General features: G+C 36.7%; 2 protein-coding genes across 2 annotated transcripts; one reads left to right on the top strand and one right to left on the bottom strand.

Moving 5' to 3' along the window:
• The first annotated feature begins 15,780 nt into the window (after positions 1-15,780).
• Positions 15,781-19,406, top strand: LOC114537293 (mu-type opioid receptor-like). Its single transcript, XM_028558439.1, has 3 exons — positions 15,781-16,574; positions 17,146-17,533; positions 18,322-19,406. Exons 1-3 carry the CDS (start codon positions 16,307-16,309, stop codon positions 18,650-18,652), a joined length of 987 nt encoding a protein of 328 aa, XP_028414240.1. The 5' UTR covers positions 15,781-16,306; the 3' UTR covers positions 18,653-19,406.
• A 1,667-nt stretch (positions 19,407-21,073) lies between these two features.
• On the bottom strand, positions 21,074-22,006 carry LOC114537275 (allatostatin-A receptor-like). The gene has a single exon (XM_028558415.1). It carries the CDS (start codon positions 22,004-22,006, stop codon positions 21,074-21,076), a length of 933 nt encoding a protein of 310 aa, XP_028414216.1.
• Positions 22,007-22,442: the final 436 nt, after the last annotated feature.

Here is a 22,442-nt window from a genome sequence, read left to right on the forward strand (position 1 = left end):
CGTGCCGCTAACTTGTGCCAAAATTTGTTCAGCAATGTTGCATTTATGTGATACAACGCCACATCCACCTAAACAATTAAGCCTTGCAGCTTCACTTCTCAACGTTGAGATAAGTAGACTTGACAATTAATTTATCTAATTACTGCGCATGCGTCGTTTCGGCCGTGCACCAAACGGTTTGCATATGCGATGTTGTCTTCTGTCCCATCCCGCCTCTCAAGGTTCTCAGGCGTAGAATATACCAAAAGTTTTGTATCGAGTTCGCTTGCTAGTGCTTCTAAGAATTGTCTAATATTTCCAACAATAAAAACTGGCAGTCTACTCACAGGCCTTCAATTACAACAATGTTGACATCGAAATTTTTCTTTACCGGATCGGCTATTCTTAGCGTGCAATTACTCACCACTCACAGCCTCACACTCCATTCAGCAAATTAGCATCGCGAAAATTTTTCCCTTATTCTGACATGCTTTGAACAAAGTACTATCTTATTACAAAAACGGAGTCGTTAATGATGAGCTAGGCAATTGGAGGTTGAAATTAGTCAACTCACCTCAATTAGGAATTTCCCGTTTTCCAGTACGCATGGTTTTCTTTGGCCAGTTATTTTTCAATCTCCTTCTATTGCAATAGTTACCGCAAGTTCGGACAGTGCCGTATGTCGAGGGGATGACCAGAATACATGCTAGTGCACTGACTAGTATCATTTTGACATACGCCCAAATCAGCATGGTTTTGTTGTTTGTTCACCGCAAGCGAGGTACCAAAGATGTCGATGCTCTTTGCCTTCCAACAGAATTTGATTTCTGTGCTGTAATGTTGGCGCTCGTACAATGAGGCCAAACTTTTATAGCTGCCTAGACCGACGGCAGTCCTTTAAGTAATTCACACTTTCGAAAATTCAAGAGATTTACATAATCTCTGTTTGACTTGATAATAGCATTTATCTAATTACAGTTTAAAAAATCAGAAGAGATTTAATTTTTTTTATTTGAACAAACAAGGCACTGATACAGTTAACAAGATACCTTACAATACAGCATTCAAACTCTGGATGCTGATTGGCGAAGAGCCGTGTTAATATGACCACTTAATCTAAACACGAAAATTTCCCGCCGTTCTTTGAAATTTATAACTACTACTTTGTATTCTTCACACTATTTTATAAAAAATATAAAGATTTTTGGTGTTGATATGTAGTTTTATCAACACCCAAAATTGTTCATTCGTGTTGACAAAACTGTACATCATCACAGAAATTATTTTATATTCTTTAGATGAATGTGCAGACTGCATGCAAATTCTCTGCTTGAAAACTCAAATGCTATAATCAAAATAGAATCAAATTTTTAAGTTGATCATATAACATGCAGTTGCCATATTGCAATTGACCAGCTCATCGTTTCCTTTTGCTATATACTTTAAAAATCTTTATACACGGTATAATCTATAATAATGTTTAAATAGGCTAATGATAATAACAGGTATAAGATTGTTGGATAGACATGCACGATGTATAATGCTCAATGCGTCAATTTTATCCAAGATTTTATAGGTGTTTCGCTACTATGTAGGCTAGTATTTATGCCCTGTTTTGGACTGTATTCTGTAGTGAAATTATAACAGAGAAGGCGCTTTCATGACTATGAAGGGTCTTGATTTATTTTTGCAAATTGAAACGCGTCATCGCACTTATGCACAGTCACAAACACTGAATCAGCTTATTGTTACTCGATCATATGATCAAGTGGCGCCGATCATGCACGTATAGTTGACCCGAAAAAAAAAGGATTTTGTCTTGAGCTAGCTGCGCACTCACACAAGCAGGGCCATGACACAATTGAATATTTTTAGGTCAACAAGTAGATTTTAAATAGCATGCATGCATGTATCCGTGAAAGAGCGCATGTCATATGACTAGCTGGGCCTTAATTTTGATTTCAAATCATATGAAAAAATTCATTCTTTTTCTGACCCCGTGCATACAGTTATATGTAAAGTACAGAAAGAGCAGTTGTCTTATAGCCCATAAAAACATTGGCCGTTCGCGGTATCGCTTCCGTAGTCATATAGAGCAAGTTGAGTATGAGGCACACCTAAGGGGTGGTAAATTGATGCATCGTGTTGACCATGCACAACGCAGGCCAAAATATTTAGACCTAAGTTTAATCGATGATTAACAAAACAGTATTTAAGAGGGAAATAGAAATAGCTCGCTTCATGTCGTGTGTAACTATAGCGATTTATATACATTGGTGCGCGAAATATGAAATCGATATATATTATTGAACTAGTATATAGGACCTACTTCTGTTGAATTTTTTACCTATGTAGAGAGCTTATCGATGTTAATTTCATTAATTTCTGTGAAAGATAGGCCAAATATAGTTTTAAAGTATACAAAGTTTTAAGAAACAATCTAAAATGGGCGATGGAATTGACAAATTTTGTACACATTTTCACTTAATATTGGAGGTGTTGCAACACTTGCATCACATGTGATTGGTTAATGCGATTATTTACCGTACATGTGACACTTGTGTGTTTGTATGATTAAGGTCTAGTTATTTATAGTCGAACAAAGATTATAGCAGATTTTCTTGTTTTTTCGAATAACATATTTTGCCAATTTAAACTGACAGAAAAACAACTTTTCTGTCAACGTTTGACGCATCCAAGAGTCCAAAGAACAAATTTACCATGTGAAAACATAGCCGTACAAAAATGTTGATATCGAATAACATTAGAAGCCTTTTGAAGTGGCCACTCTTACTGATACTATTAGCAGTAGAACAATATATTAGGTGCATAATCTCTCTATTAGCCGGATATTTGCCCATCGTTTTCTTAGCCGCATGCATGCACGCTGTCACATGCATGCAGCTAGTGCTTTTCAGTTCCGTGTGATGTTTGCATGCATGATGTTGCCCAAATTTCCGTAAATTGTTAGCTCAGTCCAATTTAAAGCTTATATCGCGTTAAAAATAAATATGTGTGCATAGACGTAAGGTTATGATAATAGAATATATTTTTTGTTATTCCCAATACACAGATCAGCTGTATACGATAAACGTTGAACGACACCTTCAGACGCTGCAACGGAGAGGGAGGGACGTCTTTTTCTTCCATACAAATTTCGGGCTCAGGCGTTTTCCTGATGGTATAACTAATTTCCTGTGTTTGTTAATCAAACTATGATAATTACTTACTGGAGCGATGATGCCCACACATGAACGTTTCCTTTGAAACGGATTTGCCGGTACAAACAAACACGAAAACATATATGTATTGTCTTATTTAACAAGAGAATTTCCGTGCAGGTATGATAACACTTTCAATGCATGTATGTATAACACCTTACAATACCTTAAGCTTACTGCAAGAATCTTAGGGGCCCTCACATGATCATACCCAAACCAACGTGGTTGTAAGTATTTTTTTTTCGGTTCTTATAGTCTTTGTGCGCATTCCAAGTTAAAGATTACTGCGGAAAAATTACATAATAGTAGGGAGAGTTTTTCATCAGCGTAAAGTTCTGTCCAATTACTAATTGTTATTTAATGTTCAAATGCAGTTACCAATTACATGCTTTCTACGAAAATGTGGAGTTCGTCGCCGTACATGAAAACGCATGCGTGTAATGCAGTCATTGAACACCAAAAATCTAAAAAATGTAGGGTTCTAACGCATTCTTTCTAAACAATAATGGCTTGTATAGACACGGTTACTTTGTTATAGAATACACAAAGGCTATTCAAACGTTTAGCGAAATGAAACTTGTGCATGCGGGATGCGAGAGATAAAGCTGGCTAGGTTTAAAGACACCCCTTTAGATAGATATTTCTCCCAGGAACCGACAATCGATGCGCGTGAGAAAAGAAAATTTCTAGAAGAAAATCAAAAGAACTTTTTGGAATCACGATATTAATAATTCAAGTAGATTAATAAGAAGGAATTGATCTTATTTAGGTTAGGTAATTTTCTTATAAGATTTTAAATAGTTGTTGTTTTTAGCATGAAGCTGTTATAAATGCATGAAAATTTGACAGCATGCTCTATGGAATTTGTTGGCTATTTCCGGAAAAGGACCCCAGACTCCACCCACCACGTCCACTCTTGTTAGATCAGTCTCAGAAGTATGATGTCAACGTCAACAAGTACTAAATTGGAGTTTTCAAGCAGTTAATAATCATGGTAAGAAAAGGTTTCTCCAAGGTTCCAAACCGTTCCCGTCTTCGAAGAGTTTTCCGTTTTGCATGTATATTTCAAAGAATGTCGTGCAGAAGTCAGAAGGAATTTAGCTAATAATTATAACAAAGGGAACGTACTGATCATTGGCGTCAATCGAACGTTAATTGAAGGGGACCATATTCATATATATTCTGCTATTTCTGACTAATTTCTTTTGAAAACAATTTCACTATCAATACAGGGTGCATGTTCAGGGTGTATAAAAAAACTTAATATTCATTTATGTTCGATTCTATTCAATAACAAAAGATCGTAAGCCCCTGGGAATTATTAAGGCTGCGCTTTTTTTAAACACACTGTAGAAGTCAGACCGGCATAATAGAAAATATGAATATGTTTCCCCTCAATTAACGTTCGATTGACGCCCATGGGAATGATAACTACAGGGTGAGTAAAAAAAACTGACACCTTTGAAATTCAAATTAGCTGCAATGTGTCTGTAATAGGCTGTAATGAGACAGAGGTTGCCTAAAATATCTTATGGGTATACGAAGCATATCAAATAAGTGAATCATTAATTAAGTAGAACATAAAGTTTGTTCCCTTTGGGAGTTAAAAAGCATTCTGTAAGCTCTGTAATAAAAAAGAACGCTGAATTACTTCAATTAGTTTAAACACTTTTGCATTAATTAACCATGTACGTCTTGTTGATTGTACACAATGGGAATTGTCAAATTCCAGCCATAAGTTCGCAGCTAATTTGAATTTCAAAGGTGTCAGGTTTTTTTTACTCACCCTGTATAAAACCCATCTGTCAGCCCACTGTTCCTTTTACAGTCACACTGAAACTTAAAACTTCACAACTACATACTATCGGTTGAAAGAGTCTTAATTTCGAGTGGATTTAATATCATGCATAAACACAGTATCTCAACAGGTTATGGAAAATTTTAACTGCACACTGATTATTCTTGTAATCTTGTCACCTTGATTTCTATTTTTTACTCCAAAAGAATGGAGGGTTCAATGCATGCGGGTTTCATGGAAATCAAGATTAAATTACAAGCTCTCGTGTACGTTCTTCCCGGAGGCAAAATTGTATTTGCTTAGCAAATCGGTTGCATAGTTTTCTGCGAGTTGTTAAATTATTGCCATCTAAGACTTGTTTGCATAGCTCGTTCATGCCTTATTCAGAGCAATAACAGCTTACTCTTTGAAATTTTAGCTTATATTTTCCCAAACTATTAATCCTACAATATAAACATTAAAAAAAAACACGAAAAATAAAGCAACAGCATCGAAATCCTGACACAGAAACAAACTTACTTACTAAGTAATTACTTTTGAGAAGGATTTGTAGGCAATCTGAAAAAAAATTCCTTCTTTGTCTTGATTACAAAGAGAATTTTCGTTCCTATTAATAGAATTACTAGGTGAATATCGCTTCGCATAACTGCTTTACTCTGAATTCTAATTTATCATCAATGTTCAGCTATATATGCGATCATAAGAAGAATCAGAAACTTCAGCTCACGCGCCAGAATTCAAACCGAGTATTGCATGGGGCAAAAATCTCTTGAGATTTACTTCACTCTGAGCTCTAACCTAAACATGACAAGAATAAGTAGAGTTTCTTTCACAGATCTTACGGGCTTAAAAAGAAATTACTTTAAGAATAAATGCATATAGAAATCTCGGTACAGCCGCGTCGTTAGTTCTTTGCAAAATACAATGTTTTTGAAATCATATATAGAACATGAACTGCCAGAAGCACAAATCACACTCGGGTACGCTGCATGCAATATTAATTATATACTATACAAGCACTCGCCCTATGGCTATACTGAATATATATTGGGCCTATCGCCCTACATGAAATGTTGCACTAATGAATAAGCTTTCATTTCCTGTGCATAATTTCCTGTGCAAAGCAAGACAAATTACAGGGTCCGGTTGTATGAAGCCCGTTTAGCTTAAACGGTGGATAAGTCAAAATTAAATAACAGTCTAACTTACATCTCTCTTGAATGAGTCAACTTGAATATCATGCACTGAATATGTAGTTGTATTAAGGTCAAAAACATTTAGTTCGCTTGTTGAATGAAACGATAGATTTGCTTTTATTTTGAACTTATCCACCGTTTAAGCTTAATACAACTGGCCCAAGCTCTACAATAGCTTGTACTGCGGAAAACTTATATAGCTATATAACCACGGGGTTGAGTACTGCTAAAGCTAGAAAGGCACGAATTCTTTAACGTGTAGTTTCACAACAGTCACATACAATCAGAAAGTTACGGATGTTGAAATGGGAACTTTTACATCTTTTGTATTGGGTACAAACGGAGGCACGGGAGCAAACTGTCAGAACTTCCTTAGAACTCTTGCCGAGAAGATTTCACGCAAGAAAAATGAATCGTATGCCAACGTTATTTCATGGCTACGCATACAACTTTCGTTTGCCGTCCTGAGAAATGTGCATGCACATAAATCTATCCGAGGATCGAGGAAACCTTTCAAACCACGCGAAGTTTCAGAGGACTTTGCACTTGCCCCACACACGGCTAGACTGCTATTATATTTAGTAGATAACCCCATAACAGATTTTGTTGGGAACTTTTGATTCCTAATTTTTGAAATTTGTATATATATATATATATATATATATATATATATATATATATATATATATATATATATATATATATATATATATATATATATATATATATATATATATATATATATATATATATATAGATTAACCTATATATGTCAATTACACAATTCCGATTGCAACAATGAGAACGTTTATTATTTGTTTTAAATGACACAAAAAATTAATTAGTTTATAGTGTTGTATATGATCTATTAAAGAGTTGCAGAAATTGTATCATTATATATTGCATTATACTTGCAGAAACAACCTCTCAGCAATAAAAACTTGTCGCACGATCATGCAGTATCAGGTGATCAGAACACTGAGCCAATTAAATGACGATAATGTGTTAAAGGTCGTTCGCCATTGGCTGCAGTTGATGGTTGAAAATTTCGAGTGTTATGTTTTCCTGCTTTGTAGTCACTTTCCATCCTGCACATTAGTTTTCTACTATAATGACAATAGCGGAAAGCTATGATTTAGAAGACAAATGAAGCTTTGTAGCTACAAATATAAAAATTGCAGGTATAGCAGCAATCGAGATCAATCCAGACTTTATTTGTTGTACAACGAGCGATCAAGTTCAATAGCGGTATAGCTGCTTAATTAGTGCACATCCTTTTTTGCAACATTGCTTTCTCGAGGCTACATTCATTTTTAAGGGCCCACATAAATTGGTTTTCATGTTGTGGTGTCCCTGCCATTCTTGTCCTTGATTTGTCCAGACGTCTGTTCGACGTCCTGTCATGTGTTTTGGCAAAGTTAAAAATTAAAAATAAAAAAAAATTCCATCCCACTGCCCCGCAAATTGATTAAACATCCTGACAGAGCTTTTTCCTCGTGTCGGCAAATATTTTTACCTGAATCAAAAAGCCCTTATATATGCAGTCTATATAACTTTCTAGTTATAAAGGCATATCTATAAGATTCGCGCGTCATGCATACATGAACAAGGTCTGAGTTTGGGCTAACAAAGACAAGACTAATCATTTAAATAAATTTACACGATTGAATACATTTGCTGGCAGCTTTTACCACAGCATTTATTCAGAGCAGTTTACTTTAGCTACATACATGCAAGTCCCCGGAAGACTATTTCTTAATATCTCCTAAATTCTCTTAATTTTTTCAAGTATCTTATTGGGATATTTGTTGCATGCATGCGTTTTTTCATTTAGCACATGCAAATAGGCCATTAAAGGATTCCACCGCGTAATCTTCTACTGTATAAGGGGAAGAAGAGATTTAAGGATTTAAGCCATGTATTTTTTATTATATCAATTATAGAACAAATAACATCATACTTCCTTTCTAATTACCAAAAAAACATCTCACATGGAAAAGCACACTTGAAGTTGAATATCAAAGTGGGCCGGGCATCTTGGGTGGCAGTCTCTGATGTATTTCAATGATGGACTAACTTTTGTTAAGCGGTTTTTTGTTTTCATTTCGATATGATTTTTAGAGCCAGCTATATTTGATGCACATGCACTAGCTTGTACTACCTTATTTTAACTCGATTTGAAGGAGGGTATCTGGTGACAAAAAAATAGGAGACAAAAAAATTAAACGTAGAAATCTAAAGGATGTGAGATGAAAACACATTCATCCGACTTTACCCGCTTTAAAAACCAGAGTTGCAAAATTTTGATAACCGTCCTCAAAATGACGTTACATCACTGAGTCAAGTGGCAACCAGCATAATGAAATATTTGGTTTTTTGGTACATGCATGTGATCAATTAGCGTGCTCAACTTTGAACCTTCCTCACAAACCTTATTCAAAGCAAACCTTCCTCACGGGTGGTACCCGCGTACCCGCAGCTTTTTTAAACTCTGTTAAAAACGGGGGTAAAAAATATAGATATGACTTAAATTTTGTTTTAGTATAAGTAGACATAGTGACAGTCAGAAAATTCGGACACATGTATAATTAACATTCGACTTTCGCTTAAATTTGCATACGCGCGCGGTGTCAAACTACAGCCTATTCAGTTTATAGTAAACTGCACAATACAAAATACTAAAACACCAAGATACAACCATACTGCTTTTCCAAGCCAAAGTTTTAGCCATTTATGACGTTAAATACCATACAACCCCATACCTCCAAATATTACCCCAGGAACTTCGATATGCCTTTATCAAATGTTGTGGAATTCCAGAATGCGCAATATAATTTAGAGCGCAGCAAGTGAAAGATATTGTACAAATAGGCAAATTGATAGACCTTAAAGGATTTTTTCACCAGGTGAATTTGGGGTCAAAGCAGAGATTTTCTCAGTTGCGATTTTCTCAGTTGTGAGGGCTCAAAACAATGGAAAATACCGCTTCGCGCGATACCAGATTGTGTGAAAGGTGTGAAATGTGAAATGATTAAACAATTCCAGGCTGCATTGCGGGCTTTTACCGAACTGGAAATTTGCTCAATTTTCCAAAACAGTGTAATCACCGTTAATGTTGTGGTTGTCTCTTCACGAAACAGCGAGTAAAGGCATGTGGCCAAGCACACAAAACCCCATCCTCTATTGCACTATTGGTTTCTTAAAGATTCATTATTAATTCAGAAGGATCAGAGATTACCTGCCAGTGGTAATAATTAGATTTCGTGGAAATTAAGATCAAAAAGTAAATTCTTAAAATACTTGTTTTGACAGCTGTGTTTACCGTATTTTTTTGTTTACCGTAAATGAAAGTCGTTAAATCCTTGCAAAATGAAACTTGCACGGATCGATGAACAGTGTATTTTTTTAGGGACTGTTTACATGAGCCCGGTTACCCGAGATTCAACGAAGCGTGAGATGATTTTGAGGTATTAAAATGAGCAGATAACATGATCCTGGCAGTCATATAAGGGATTTAATTTTCCACGGGCGGAGAGAAAGGGTGCGTCCACGGTAACCTATATTTTTACAAATTTCCATACTTTTTCTATAAATGACCACTATATATAACATTAAACTAGCCGGTTTTAAACGTTTTACATCCAGTCGAGTGGTCAAGAGACTTATCTCCCGTGATGCTCGAAATCGGGTCGATACAATTTTTCGTTTCAATTTTCTTCAAAATTTTTTTGTATCTTTCGAATATTTGCAAAGTCAGAAATTGAACTACTGACAATATCTTCTGGGTAGTTTTTGGGTTAGGCTTAGGGTCTGGTTTATGGCGCAGTTTGCTTTGTCCTTTATAACAGTGTGAGCTTTTGCTGGATGGAAAATAGGTGATCTTGAGCCCACCCACTCTCTCCGCCCGTAGAAAATTAAACCTCGTCATATAATCACCACCGTGAACAATAGCATGTACTTGCTTGGTGTCATAAAGACTTATTTTAATACCTCAAAGTCCTCTCATGTTCCGTTGAATCTCGGGTAACCAGGCTCGTGTAAACAGCCCCCTTAAGGCCGGCGCACACTAGAGCTATGTGCTTAGCAAAAAGTCATTCGTGGCCATTGGCGTAAGCAAGTTGCTCTCGTGTGCGGGCGACTTTTCCGGCGACTTTTGTCATTCGTGCCACATACGGCAAATATCTAGCATGTTTGATAATTTCTACCTCGCGTGCCGAAATCTTTCCGTGTGCGGCAAACTGAAAGCTATCTGCTTATGGATTGTCTTAACAGCGCATGCGTAATATACGAAAGTAAACATCCAAGATGGCGAACAGATTGCAAAAACAAAATTATGGATGAAAGGGAAGACGAAGAGGTGTTGTTATTTTTGTTGCTGTTGCATCGGACTATAGACTAAACACCGTTATCCAAGTGCTATTAATTATATTACCTGTTTGAGAAAGCTTACTAGCTATTTCTGCAATAGCGCATTCCCGTTTCTCTCTGTTTCTATTCACATCGTATAAACACCTGTATTCTGGCCAAAGATCAACCATTTTGTCTTCCAATATGGTCTCAGCCACCAATTCGTTTTGCTTTGTTTGCACCGCTATCTTGGATTTTACTTTCGTATATTACGCATGCGCTGTTAAGACAATCCATAAGCAGATAGCTTTCAGTTTGCCGCACGCGGAAAGATTTCGGCACGCGAGGCAGAAATTATCAAACATGCTAGATATTTTTGCCGTAAGTGGCACGGATGACCAAAGTCGCCGGAAAAGTCGCCCGCACACAAGAGCAACTGGCTTACGCCAATGGCCACGAATGACTTTTTGCTAAGCACATAGTTCTAGTGTGCGCCGGCCTTTAGACGAAGCGAGACTCAAGAAATAGGCTGATATAAAATGTCTGCATGCAACAAAACGTAACGAGAGGGACACAAAGGCTAATTTGCTAAGTGCAGTGTTGCTAACGAGCTTTCCTTTCCAACAGCACCAGAATAGCTTTTATTTAATATCAAACAAATTCAATATTATTGTCGGATTGATCTGATTGCAATAAAAATGCCCGTTGAGCTAATTAATTTTGACAAACAAGAATACAGGCTGTTCTCCAAAATTCATTATGTATGCTTGTATCAAGTTATTTGCAGAGTCTGAGGTAACATCAAAACAAAAGGCGCCACATATTAACCGGCATTGCCCCGACAGCAATACATCTCTGCACTGCATTCGTTTCAAAAAGCCACTCGTTGCTTCACTATGTGGTGCTGTTCTGTTTTATATCGGATCGTGCATTATACTGAAGGCCCAGGAATTTCCTATGGCTATGTCCCCAAATATTTTTATTACATTTGCAATGCTTTTCTATGCAAGCCTCGCTCTTGCAAAAAAAACGCTACAACTTATACCTGTGCGACAAAAGCATATTTCGCTATATATTGAGCTAACCTCTCTTGTTTCCTTGACACTTTCAAATTTCGGATAATACCTATTCGGGTCGGTTGAGACAATTCACAATCATGGATTAACGAATCACAATTTCCGCACATATCTCGATAAGCACACAAAGTGCGTGGCCCAACCAATCCAATGAAAGTCAAACTCTTTCAGTATGCTGTGCGCACATTGCAGGAGCATATCGTACACAATATTTGAGTTCAGTTTATGCCACGAAAACCCACCACGTCATATATGCATAAATTATTTTTTATTCTTTTGCAAATGCGCGTTATAGCTCAGGGGCAGGTCCAAAATTTTGGCTGACTGATACGATATTTTCAACTGTCCTGCAGCACCTCTGGACGGGTCTATGTTCCAGTTTATTCGACCTTACCAAAGTTCAAAATACCATATTCCAGTAAATTCGACGTTACCAAGATCGAAAGTAGGATATTCCGATTTAATATTCATTTTTTGTAAACTTACGTTCTACGTGAGTGAATGTTATATAACAACAACGCCACGGCAGTGCCGTTATAGGATTTATTGCACTATCAAAATGGCAGCAACAAACAAAAAATTTGCCGAACTTAGTTAAGAACTTAAGAGGAAATTAAAACCCCAAACCGGCTTGGGGTGTTTTAGCATTTAAAGGTAAGCATGTGTTGTTTAGTTAAGTTTAAAAATGATATAAAGTCATTACGAGTTTACAAAAAATGAATATTAAAAGCATTAAAGCACTCTTTGTTTGTGCATTATCGGGTTTACATGCACTCGTTCACAAGCAAGGAACTCGAAGTTCAATACTGCACTGTGAACTCGTGCATGTAAAACCCGATAATGCACTCTGTGAGTGCATAAATCCTTACTATATAAGTTTATATACCATATTACCGGTATATTCGACTTTCCCAAGATGCCCTGTTCCGGTGTACTCAACCTTACCAAAGATACCACACGATATCATATGTTCGACCTTATCACGATATAGGTACCATGGTATATGTATATATGCATATTCTGGTATATTCTATCCTGCTAAGGACGAATAAACCATATACTAATACACAGATATTCGACCTTAGCAAAGTCGAATATATATACCATGCATGCATATTCCGGTTTATTATATGAAAATGAGTGTTATTTAGAAATTTACGCCTCCGAGAAAAATCGTATTTGAAAATCGTATTGTAAAAATATGATTCTCGCAAGCCAATCAAAAACCGCGTAGCCGTAGGAAATATGTTTGACCAATAAAAAAATCTTTTTAGATCACAGTTTCCGTTCGTTTTTTATTTCATACCATGCATATTTGCATACACGTTCAAGAGACTATAACCATAAGCGCATTTTACTGAGCATTGTTATTTTAAATGCGTGCCCTTCGAGACATATTTGTTTTTGAGTTACTAAGGATTGTCGTTTGCTTATAATTTGTTCATATAATAAACAGAATGCGCTCACTCGTGAATTATATTCTCTTCAACACACGAAATGAATTCCATATTTCCGCGCAACCATAGATTATTCTCTATTTATTGTATGTGTATAGAGATTTATGCACAGTAGAATGATGAAATAAAAATCGTATTTCACTGTGCAAATTAACTTCATGCAATTTAATTGGACGTACGATGTTTTTCACGAGTTAAAAAAAACCATACACGGCTTTTGATTTGACGCACGATATTCTTCACACGTGAAAAGCCGTATGTCATTTGGCAAGATGGCGTCGAAATATTGAAGTGAGGAGAAACATAGGAGTGATGAAGTAACACCCCAAATCAGACGTCTATAAGGACGGCCCTTGTTAATGGATATAAAGTTTGCCTTACTGCATGCTCTCTGCTTACGGGGGCAAGCCGGCGCAGCCATGTGGCCTTTGCCATCACATGATCGATATTTGCCATCACATGATCGAAGTGCACGATATTTACTATAAAGCTTAATCTTTACATTGAAACTGACTGATAAAACATTCTGTACTTATTCTAGGTTTACTTTCTCTCTGTGGGATTGCCTACACCACCTTTTTTAAACAATGTCCTCGCGGCCCTAAACTGTTTCAGCGCCGCGCTTGCGCGTTTATACATTCGACACGATTCGACACAAGCAAAGTTTCCATAGCAAATAGCTAGTTTTTTTATATTAGAAATTCAAATCCGATCTTTCCTTTAAATAATTTGCTATTATGAATTCCTCTCATGAATATTGAAAAAAGAAGCCAAACTGCCGAACATCCTTGAGTCGGCCCTTTGATTTTTTTTAAGGAAAGAAAACAACTATGAAAATAATATTTAGCTAATTTATTCAATAATTTGGCAACCCTGCTTAGGGATTAAAACAAAAACCCCTGAGCGAATTTTTTATATGTTCACGGCTGATGATGATCATTCCTTTGAATTAAACAAAATCAAATTTTATTGCTGTATCTTTTGAATGATAATATGATGAAAATAAAAATTGGTTTTACCTCAAATGCTGTCTGAATTACTTAACAGAAATCGGAAATGGGCTTTTCAAACTGATTTTAAAAATCTATATGATTACAATATATAAAGTACAGCGCTTCGACAGAGCATTCGCAATGAGGCAGATGTTTTTTCACGACGCGTCCTCTTTATAATTGTATCGAAAAAAAAAACAGCCGGTGTAATTGAACATCGGGAACGCTTATCTTGCATCTTGCATTCGCAACCTTAAATCTATAATCTAGAAAACAATAAAGTGTAATTAGCGTCGGAGTTTTATATTGAAAATGTACATGATACGAATTAATTGGAAATATACTACGCCATGTTTGCATGTCATGTTTGCACGACAGAGCGGAAAGCTAAGGATTGGTTTAATTTTACTGAATTGATGTTCCATAATCACATTTTATAACGACTGCCAGCTATGTCAAGCATGCGTATATTTTTAATACAGATTGGCTGTGTTCAAATAGAGAAATTTCTTTGACAAGTCATTATACCTTAACATGCCTAATACATGCATGCAACTGAATGTAACATAGTTGGAAATGAGTTTTAGAACAATAACCGATGATTTCTGAGTGGCGTGTGGAATCGCTGACTTCCATTAATCATCGTTTTCACTTATATCTGCTTGAAGCGAATGAATGTTGAAAACAAAAGAGTGATTATAAAGGATAACATTTTCGGAAACACCCTAGCGTTATCCGAATGCCAGGGAAGCAATAATTATCAAATATAAATATATACGTAAAAGGGATGTTTTCTATACTTCAACTTTACCGTATCGTAGCGACACGTAGCCTACGGATATAATTATTTCCTGGACACTCAGTTAGGACTATAATAACTTTGAAACGAAGCAATACGCTACGAAACGCTTAAAGTGGAAAACAGACGTAATTCAGGCTATATGCGATCGATGCTTTTAATTCACGATCAGTGCCTTGCAGGATATTCTTGCAGCTCTCGGCTGCTATGTAACTATATACAACTTTTACCAGAAATTAAAACAATTAAAACGATATTGTTTTCTTTCCGAAGGCTGTTTATAGCGTGGCATCCGTAAGATCGATGTGTTCTATATTAATTAGGAAGAGAACGTGTGGTTCTATTCTATTATATTTAATAAAACTGAAGCGCTCTGGAAACATCCATCAGTTTATGTATCACCCGCGTCTGAAAGCTAGATTTTGGGAGGTATGCAGTGGGCGGCATGCAGGCAGTGGGCGTCAGGCAGGCAGACAAATTTATCTGTTATCCGCGTCTAATTTGATTAGGAAGCAAACTTTTTTTTCGCCAAGGTTCGTGGATAGAAAAGCATGATCAGGTCTAAAAATATACTCAAGTTAATCGCGCGAGCCTTCAGTTAAAGCTATTTCGGTTAAATTGAAATGCAGACCAAATTACCGGCATAACTGTTTAATTACTACCATGCACTGAGACACTTTTATTCAGTTGTGTCACATGCATGCAGAGATGCAATTAACAATTACACAATTTAACAGAAGTGCTAAATTTGTAAAAAAAATAGCTGCATCAATATTTTCTATGCGAATTGTGTGAGACGGCCATATGTCGTTTTTGATAATTGATATAATTTATTAAGCGCGCTGTCTTTGTCCCATATCATTGTTTTAACGAAAATATAATTAAAAATATAATTACAGTCTCGCAGTTCTCGGCGTGAGCTCGCACTTCTATATAAAAGCTGATAACTGCAAGCTTTTGGCCATAAATTTAACAAAATCAGTTCAAGTAGTCGAAGAGCTCGCATCAAGAAGTAAAGCACGCAGAAGAACAAATCTTTAGATTAAATGCGAAAGTTGAAGATTTTGCGTGATATAGAGCTTCCTATATGTTTAATTAAAATCGGCATATCGGATTTGTTTTAAAATCTATCTGGACTTTCCGTGCGCTTATTAGAAATTTGTTTTGCATGAATCTGTAAGTTATATTTCATGCAAATGCTCAAAATTTGTGATCACAAAGTGAGACGAAAAGCGAAAAACGCGGCATCCTTTCAATAGCCCTCTCCGAGCGGAATGAAAGATTTTAAAGTGGAATAGTTTGCTGAGGAGTAACTGATATTCAAACCACGCTCGCGCGTTTGAACGCCCACCGTTTAGCTGCCATACTTTTTAATTAAAGTTCGTGGGAAAAAGCCAGTTTGAGAGAAATTTAAACCCGGATTTAACTTGGATTGAGGAAAATGAACGAAACAATCACTCTATCAGCGTTACCAAAGTCAAGCGATAACACGAGGACAGTGACAAAAGTGATCTTCTCTTTGACAGCGACATTAGCACTGATTGGGAACCTCATGGTCTTAGTTCTACTTTTTCGTTTTCCAAAGTGGTTAAAAAAGAAACACTATCAGTGCATCCTGAATCTCGCCGTGACAGATATTTTGACCGCAATATCCTTGCTTGTCGTGCCTAAGTTTGTACAAGACCCGGATTCCTATACAGTTCCGTTAGGTGAGTCATGAATCCACTTTTTTAAGAAGAGTTTACTCGATCTATATTTCATACAGAGACGGATCATCTGCCAGAAGGGAATAGTTCTACTAAGTGGTTCATAATCAACAGCGTGTATCATCTGTATTATATATGAATGAAAAATGTATGACGCGCTTTAAAAAGTCTGTCTGAGTGATCTATTTGTATATGATTCATTTGAATGATCCATTATTACGATCTATCTGTATGATCTTCTTCGCCAAGCGAAAATCAATAAATTTCAACACGACATATGTATATTTCCGCATGTATTTCACGTTGAATAGTATACACGACAAAAACTATATTCATAAGACATAACTCCCGACATCTCGCAAGAATAGACCGCGTGAAGCCGTGAAATGACGATAAGAATAACGCATTATAGTTCATTTGAAAATATCTTCCAAGACTTGAGCAATATATGCATGCATGCATGTATATACAAAATGGTATAGCGATTAATCTTTATCTTTTTGTATATAAGAAAATTAAGATTTATTTTGCAAATCTCCTGTTTGAATGCATGCCTTGCATCCATATTTTCCAGGTTACAATTCAAGAGAATTCTATTGCCGAATTGTCTGGTCGCATTTCATTCCATTCTCCTTGGGAATCACGTCCGTATACACCTGCCTTGTTCTCGCGATAGAAAGATGGTTCGCCGTAATTCGGCCGGTTTTTTACAAAGAGAAGTTCGGAGTGCGGACAATGCAAATATTGATCATCTGCAGTTGGATTGCCGGAATAGCGTTTGAATCACCCGTAATCGCCCGCGTCGAAGGATATCAGAAACCTAACGACACAAAGGCGCATTGTAGATGGACTGTCGAGACAAATAAGCAAAAGTCATGGGCTTTGGCGATATTTCTCTTTGCCGGACAAACTTTTATTCCATGCTGCCTTATCGTATTGGCTTATGCTCATGTCTTTATCAGGTATCCATCATAAGTAACGTTTCTATTTAAAATTTAGCACAAATGCATGATTTAAAGGGTTATTTCTAAGTGGCGGACGGAGGGAAAAGTTTTGTGTTTGTCAAATTAAACGAGCTAGACACGGTTTTACTGGTTCAACTCGGAGCCGTTATATCCGGCGGACTTTTGGACTATGTTCGAATGGGAACGTGTAAATTCAAGCACAATCATAAATTTTAAGATTTTCATCACACGTGATCTACATAATTTTATAATAGTTTCATTTTCACCATCAAATGTACATTTTCTGTAGGCAGACAACAACATAACATCATCATTAGGAGCTGCACTGACCAAACAAGAGTCTAGGTAATTCTCGAGAGTCGAGAGTACAAGGTTGAGAGTCGAGTTAAGAATCTCGACCTGACAGTGGCGTAGCCAGCCTGACGATTTAGTCATGCTATGCAAATTTTTCATAATTATCATTATTCATTTCTTCAGAAATTCATTGTTTTCACAGTCAATGAACACCAAAATATTAGCATAGCATGACTAAATTGTCGGGCTGGCTACGCCACTGCGACCTGATACTCTGGACATGATACTCTCGACTCTCGATAATTACTAGGTATCTAGACTCACCAAACAATGTTGACACAGCTTTTATAACTTTCAACAACTTGTTGAATTCAGCGTATATTTTGTTAACGAGCAAACTAAGAGGGGCAATCCTTCAAAATTTTACTGGATTTTACCTCTTACTTTGTAACGATATACTCATTATATTCATATATTCATTTCAATTGAAGATTTAAAGACGAAAGAATGTATCCAGTTGCCGCAAGAAAAGCTTTAACAGGCTCTTCAAGCGACCACCAGTCTTCGAATCACGTCCTTAAGCGAGCAACGATAATGATGGCAGTTGCATCGTTGGTTCTAATTATTTGTTGGCTACCAAACCAAATCTATTTCCTGTTCGCTCAACTTGGCTATTTTGAACTGAAGCCAAGTGTTCCCGTCAGAGTTGTCGGTGTTCTTGTTTTCTCGAATTCCTTTGTGAACCCCATAATATACGGCTTCATGAACAAAAGCTTTCGTAAAGGATATAGAAAGATGATTATGCCTTGGTTGAACACCTAATGTAAAAGTTCGTGGTTTACATTACTACTATTGTTCCATTTCACTTCAGTTGGTATACCGCCATATCTCTTCTGTTTACACTCCCCAAAGATCACTCCATCACTTCTGAGTTCTCGATGGAGCTGATAATAAGGTATGAGGTGGATCAAGGGTCATAGATAAATTATCATCTATATAAAAACATATAACAAGCACGCCTTCAGCTTAGTTTTTAGGTCTGTAAGGTCGAAACCAATCTATACAGTGTCAGTAAAAACACCGTTTGCGTTAATTCGTGCACCTATATGCGTATTCGAACGTAAATACACGAAACCACTACGAAGCCAATAGTTGTTTTATTTACAAGTAAGACTGATTTAAACTATAAATACATTGATTTTTACTTTCTCGCTAATTTAGCAACTAAATGGAGCATAATTGGACAATTGTCGTATTTTTAATCTCTAATGTATAACATACATCAAGCTTAAGATTGACAAATTATTTAGTCATGTACCTGTTGCAGTCGAAATTGCTTGTGAAAATAAATGGTTTTTATAGTCACATGCAGGACACTTTTCTATTAGACATTCACTCCATCACGCTTCGTCCATTTTTATACAAAATACGCATGCATGTGTTAACATGCATTGTTGCCATGGATATTGCATGATTGACACCCATTTATAAGTGATGTTGCACGCACAGAATTATGGCAAATGTTATTAATGACAATGTTGTCGTGCACTTTTAATCCTGATGTTTGGCAAATATAGCCAAAAGCTTGATTCCAAGTAAATCTCTCAACGTATTTAATTAAATTTTTATTACAGTTAAGAGTTTTTTATTTATTTTTTGCGAATTGCGAAATATCAACATAATCACGACAAAACTGGGACCAAAATGTCTTGCAAAATACCCATCGCGATGTTCTGTCGGAAGATAATGTAGAAGCGTCCTTGTGCATGATGTGTCCAGAGGCGGTGACAATAAAGATAGCTTGCATGGAGAATATCTTGAACTGCCAGAGCAAGAATTAAGCAGGTGATTTAATTGTTCCCCTAACCTAAGCTATACTTCAGGGGCCGGTTGTGTCAAGCCCGTTTAGCTTAAACGGTGGTTAAGTAAAAATTAAATAACACTCTTACATCTCTCTGGAATGAGTCAACTTGAATATTATGCACTGAATATGTGGTTGTAGACAGTATCTTTTTATTAAGGTAAAAAACATTTAGTTCGATTGTTGAATGAAACGTTAGACTTGCTTTCTATTTTGAACTTATCCACTGTTTAAGCTAAACGGGCTTGATACAACCGCCCTCAGTTAATTACTTGGTATTGTTCGATTAAAACATTCTTACGTGAAACTATGTTTCCGCTCACCCTTCTTCTTCCCTTTGCGAAATTTCATAAATTGTTCCGTTCTTTTCTTGTTATATAGCTAAATGTCTGCATGCAGCAACATCGATACATCATACATGCCTGAATTTCATCATACGTGTTGATCAAATTGCCTTTGCCTATATAATTAGTTGATTACTGGCATTTCAAATGGTACGTTTACCCTCCACTATTTTCGGGTTGTACCTGACCGCGCTTCGCGTATTTACTTATACACAAGAAATGCCTGTGTTAACATGCATGTAGGTCACAATGGATATTGCATAAGTGGAGCCTCATTTATTAATCACTTAATGAAGCAGTCATGTTCCACGCGAGAGCGTTATTAATTGGCCAGCTAGGCTAGATTGCCTAATTCCTATCTATAAGAGCTTTCCAATGTCGCGTTTTTCATACGCATGTAACACGCACTTAAAAGTCTAAATCCGTATATATGTCATATTTGAATGAGCTAGGTGAATAAATCGAAAAAACTTAGTACAGGCAATGAGTATGCGAATCCAAACGATCAACTGCTCTCGCCTCCCATCCCATCCAATCCCATCCCATCCCATCCCATCCCATCCCCGGCCCTCAAGAAGATAATTTTGTATTATATTATGTCCACGTTAACAGAAAGTGAATAAAAACAAATTACCATTATCGGAGTAATAACTATATTAGCCTGCCAGCTTAATAATATGCATATTTTAGAGATGAGAACACGCGGACTCTATAAGTGGAAATCCGCCTTAAATAAAACTTTCAACTTATTAATCAAATTTTTCATTATAGTGTAAACATATCAGGACAAAAATATTAACATAAAGGCTGACAATTAAATATAGAGTTTTTGCCCGTTCCACAAAATCGCGAAAATGAAAATACCGTCTCTGCTGACTTGTTTCTATAATGCCTGTTTTCCACTAGCGATATTTTTCGCGCGAAGCGAATTTATTCCTTTGTATTTGAGCAATTCGTTCCAGATGATTGCAGTTGAGAGCTCTGAAACAAAAGTAGAATGTCGTTTCGCGCGAAAATTATCGCTAGTGGAAAACCGGCTTAAAAATTACTTGCCAGGGGATGACTGTGATGACAACCATTGCAGCTGAACAAATCTCTTAGCCCATTTCTATACGTTCTGTTTGAGAAACAATAAATAACAGGATTAAAGCAAGAATTGAGGAATGCTAAGTAGATGAGGAAAAAATGTGTGGTACTTCCTCCCTTCGTCAAGCGGAGGTAGGACAGTGCGTAATAGAGTTGACTCGGCAGCCAGCATATAATTACTATGCTTGAGGCAAAAAAAGCTGTCGTTGTGATTCTTTTTAGAGATTTCAATGCATTAGACCCCTTTGCAGGAATTACAGCAACTCGGGTTTGAGATCTTTTCGTGTGGACTACAATCCAACCGTACGCTATCACCATCAGTGCACCAGGTATGACTATCGTGCATAAAAACGTAGATATTGCGAGGACAATAGTTTCTGATAAGTATTCTAGTGTTTTCCAGACGCATATAAAAGTGCCGTTTACTTTAATTGGCATCGTGCTTAATGGCTCAGTAACGTTTAAGCACATTCCGGCAATCCAAGGGAAAAGCACAGCTGAAAATACGACTTTCCTCGATTGTTCGTATTTTTTGTAAAACAAGGGCATGGCAACTGCTAACCAGCGATCAAGCGTTAGCATAAGACAGGTGTAAACAGAGGTTATCCCCAAGGTGAAGATACAGAAATGAGACCAGAATATCTTGCAAAATATCCATCGCGATGTTTCGCCGGAAGGTAATGTATAATCGCCTTTCTGCAAAATGTACCCAGGAGAAATCAAGATACAGATAGCTTGGAGTATATCTTGTATTGCCAGAGCAAGAATCAAACAGTTATAAGTCTTCTTCAACCACTTTGACTTCTTGATAAAGAGCAGGACTGTCAAACTATTTCCAAAAAATGCAATAAACGAGATGATCGCCACAAAAACTTGGCGCTTCATTTTGCGCTGTGCCTTTGATGAGTTGATGTCTTCTGTATTGTGCTCTTGATGATATGAAGGCTAGGTATAATATATATAACTGAGCTGAACAGGTGTTTTTACTCCGAATTCGTTACCTAAGCAACGCGATGTGAAAGATTATTTTTATTTCGCTCAGCCTTTCTTCTTTGCGAAATTTCATAAATTGCTTCGTTCCATTCTCGTTATTTAAATGCCTGCACACAGCAACACAGGTAGATGCTCTCTGTTGAAGAAATTGATGTATACCTAATTAAGTGATTCTCCAGTATTCGTCATTCCAATTATGTTTGTTATTCATATGCAAATTTCGACAGTGTTACACAGCATTGCAAATCGCAAAGAACAGTTTCCATAAATGACAATGTAAAATACGATGCAGTTCTCAAAAAAACGTTGTCACAAAATTTGTCTATGT

Source organism: Dendronephthya gigantea, unplaced genomic scaffold (genome assembly GCF_004324835.1).
Source record: "Dendronephthya gigantea isolate DGI-Jeju-01 unplaced genomic scaffold, DenGig_1.0 000155F, whole genome shotgun sequence".
NCBI classification, from domain to species: Eukaryota; Metazoa; Cnidaria; class Anthozoa; order Malacalcyonacea; family Nephtheidae; genus Dendronephthya; species Dendronephthya gigantea.

Bases quoted from the DNA above. Each gene is read 5' to 3' on its own strand.
- LOC114537293 (XM_028558439.1), top strand. From the start codon at position 16,307: ATGAACGAAACAATCACTCTATCAGCGTTACCAAAGTCAAGCGATAAC. The intron at 16,575-17,145 runs GTGAGTCATGAA...CATATTTTCCAG, and splicing joins TTCCTATACAGTTCCGTTAG to GTTACAATTCAAGAGAATTC. The intron at 17,534-18,321 runs GTATCCATCATA...TTTCAATTGAAG, and splicing joins TATGCTCATGTCTTTATCAG to ATTTAAAGACGAAAGAATGT.
- LOC114537275 (XM_028558415.1), bottom strand. From the start codon at position 22,006: ATGAAGCGCCAAGTTTTTGTGGCGATCATCTCGTTTATTGCATTTTTT.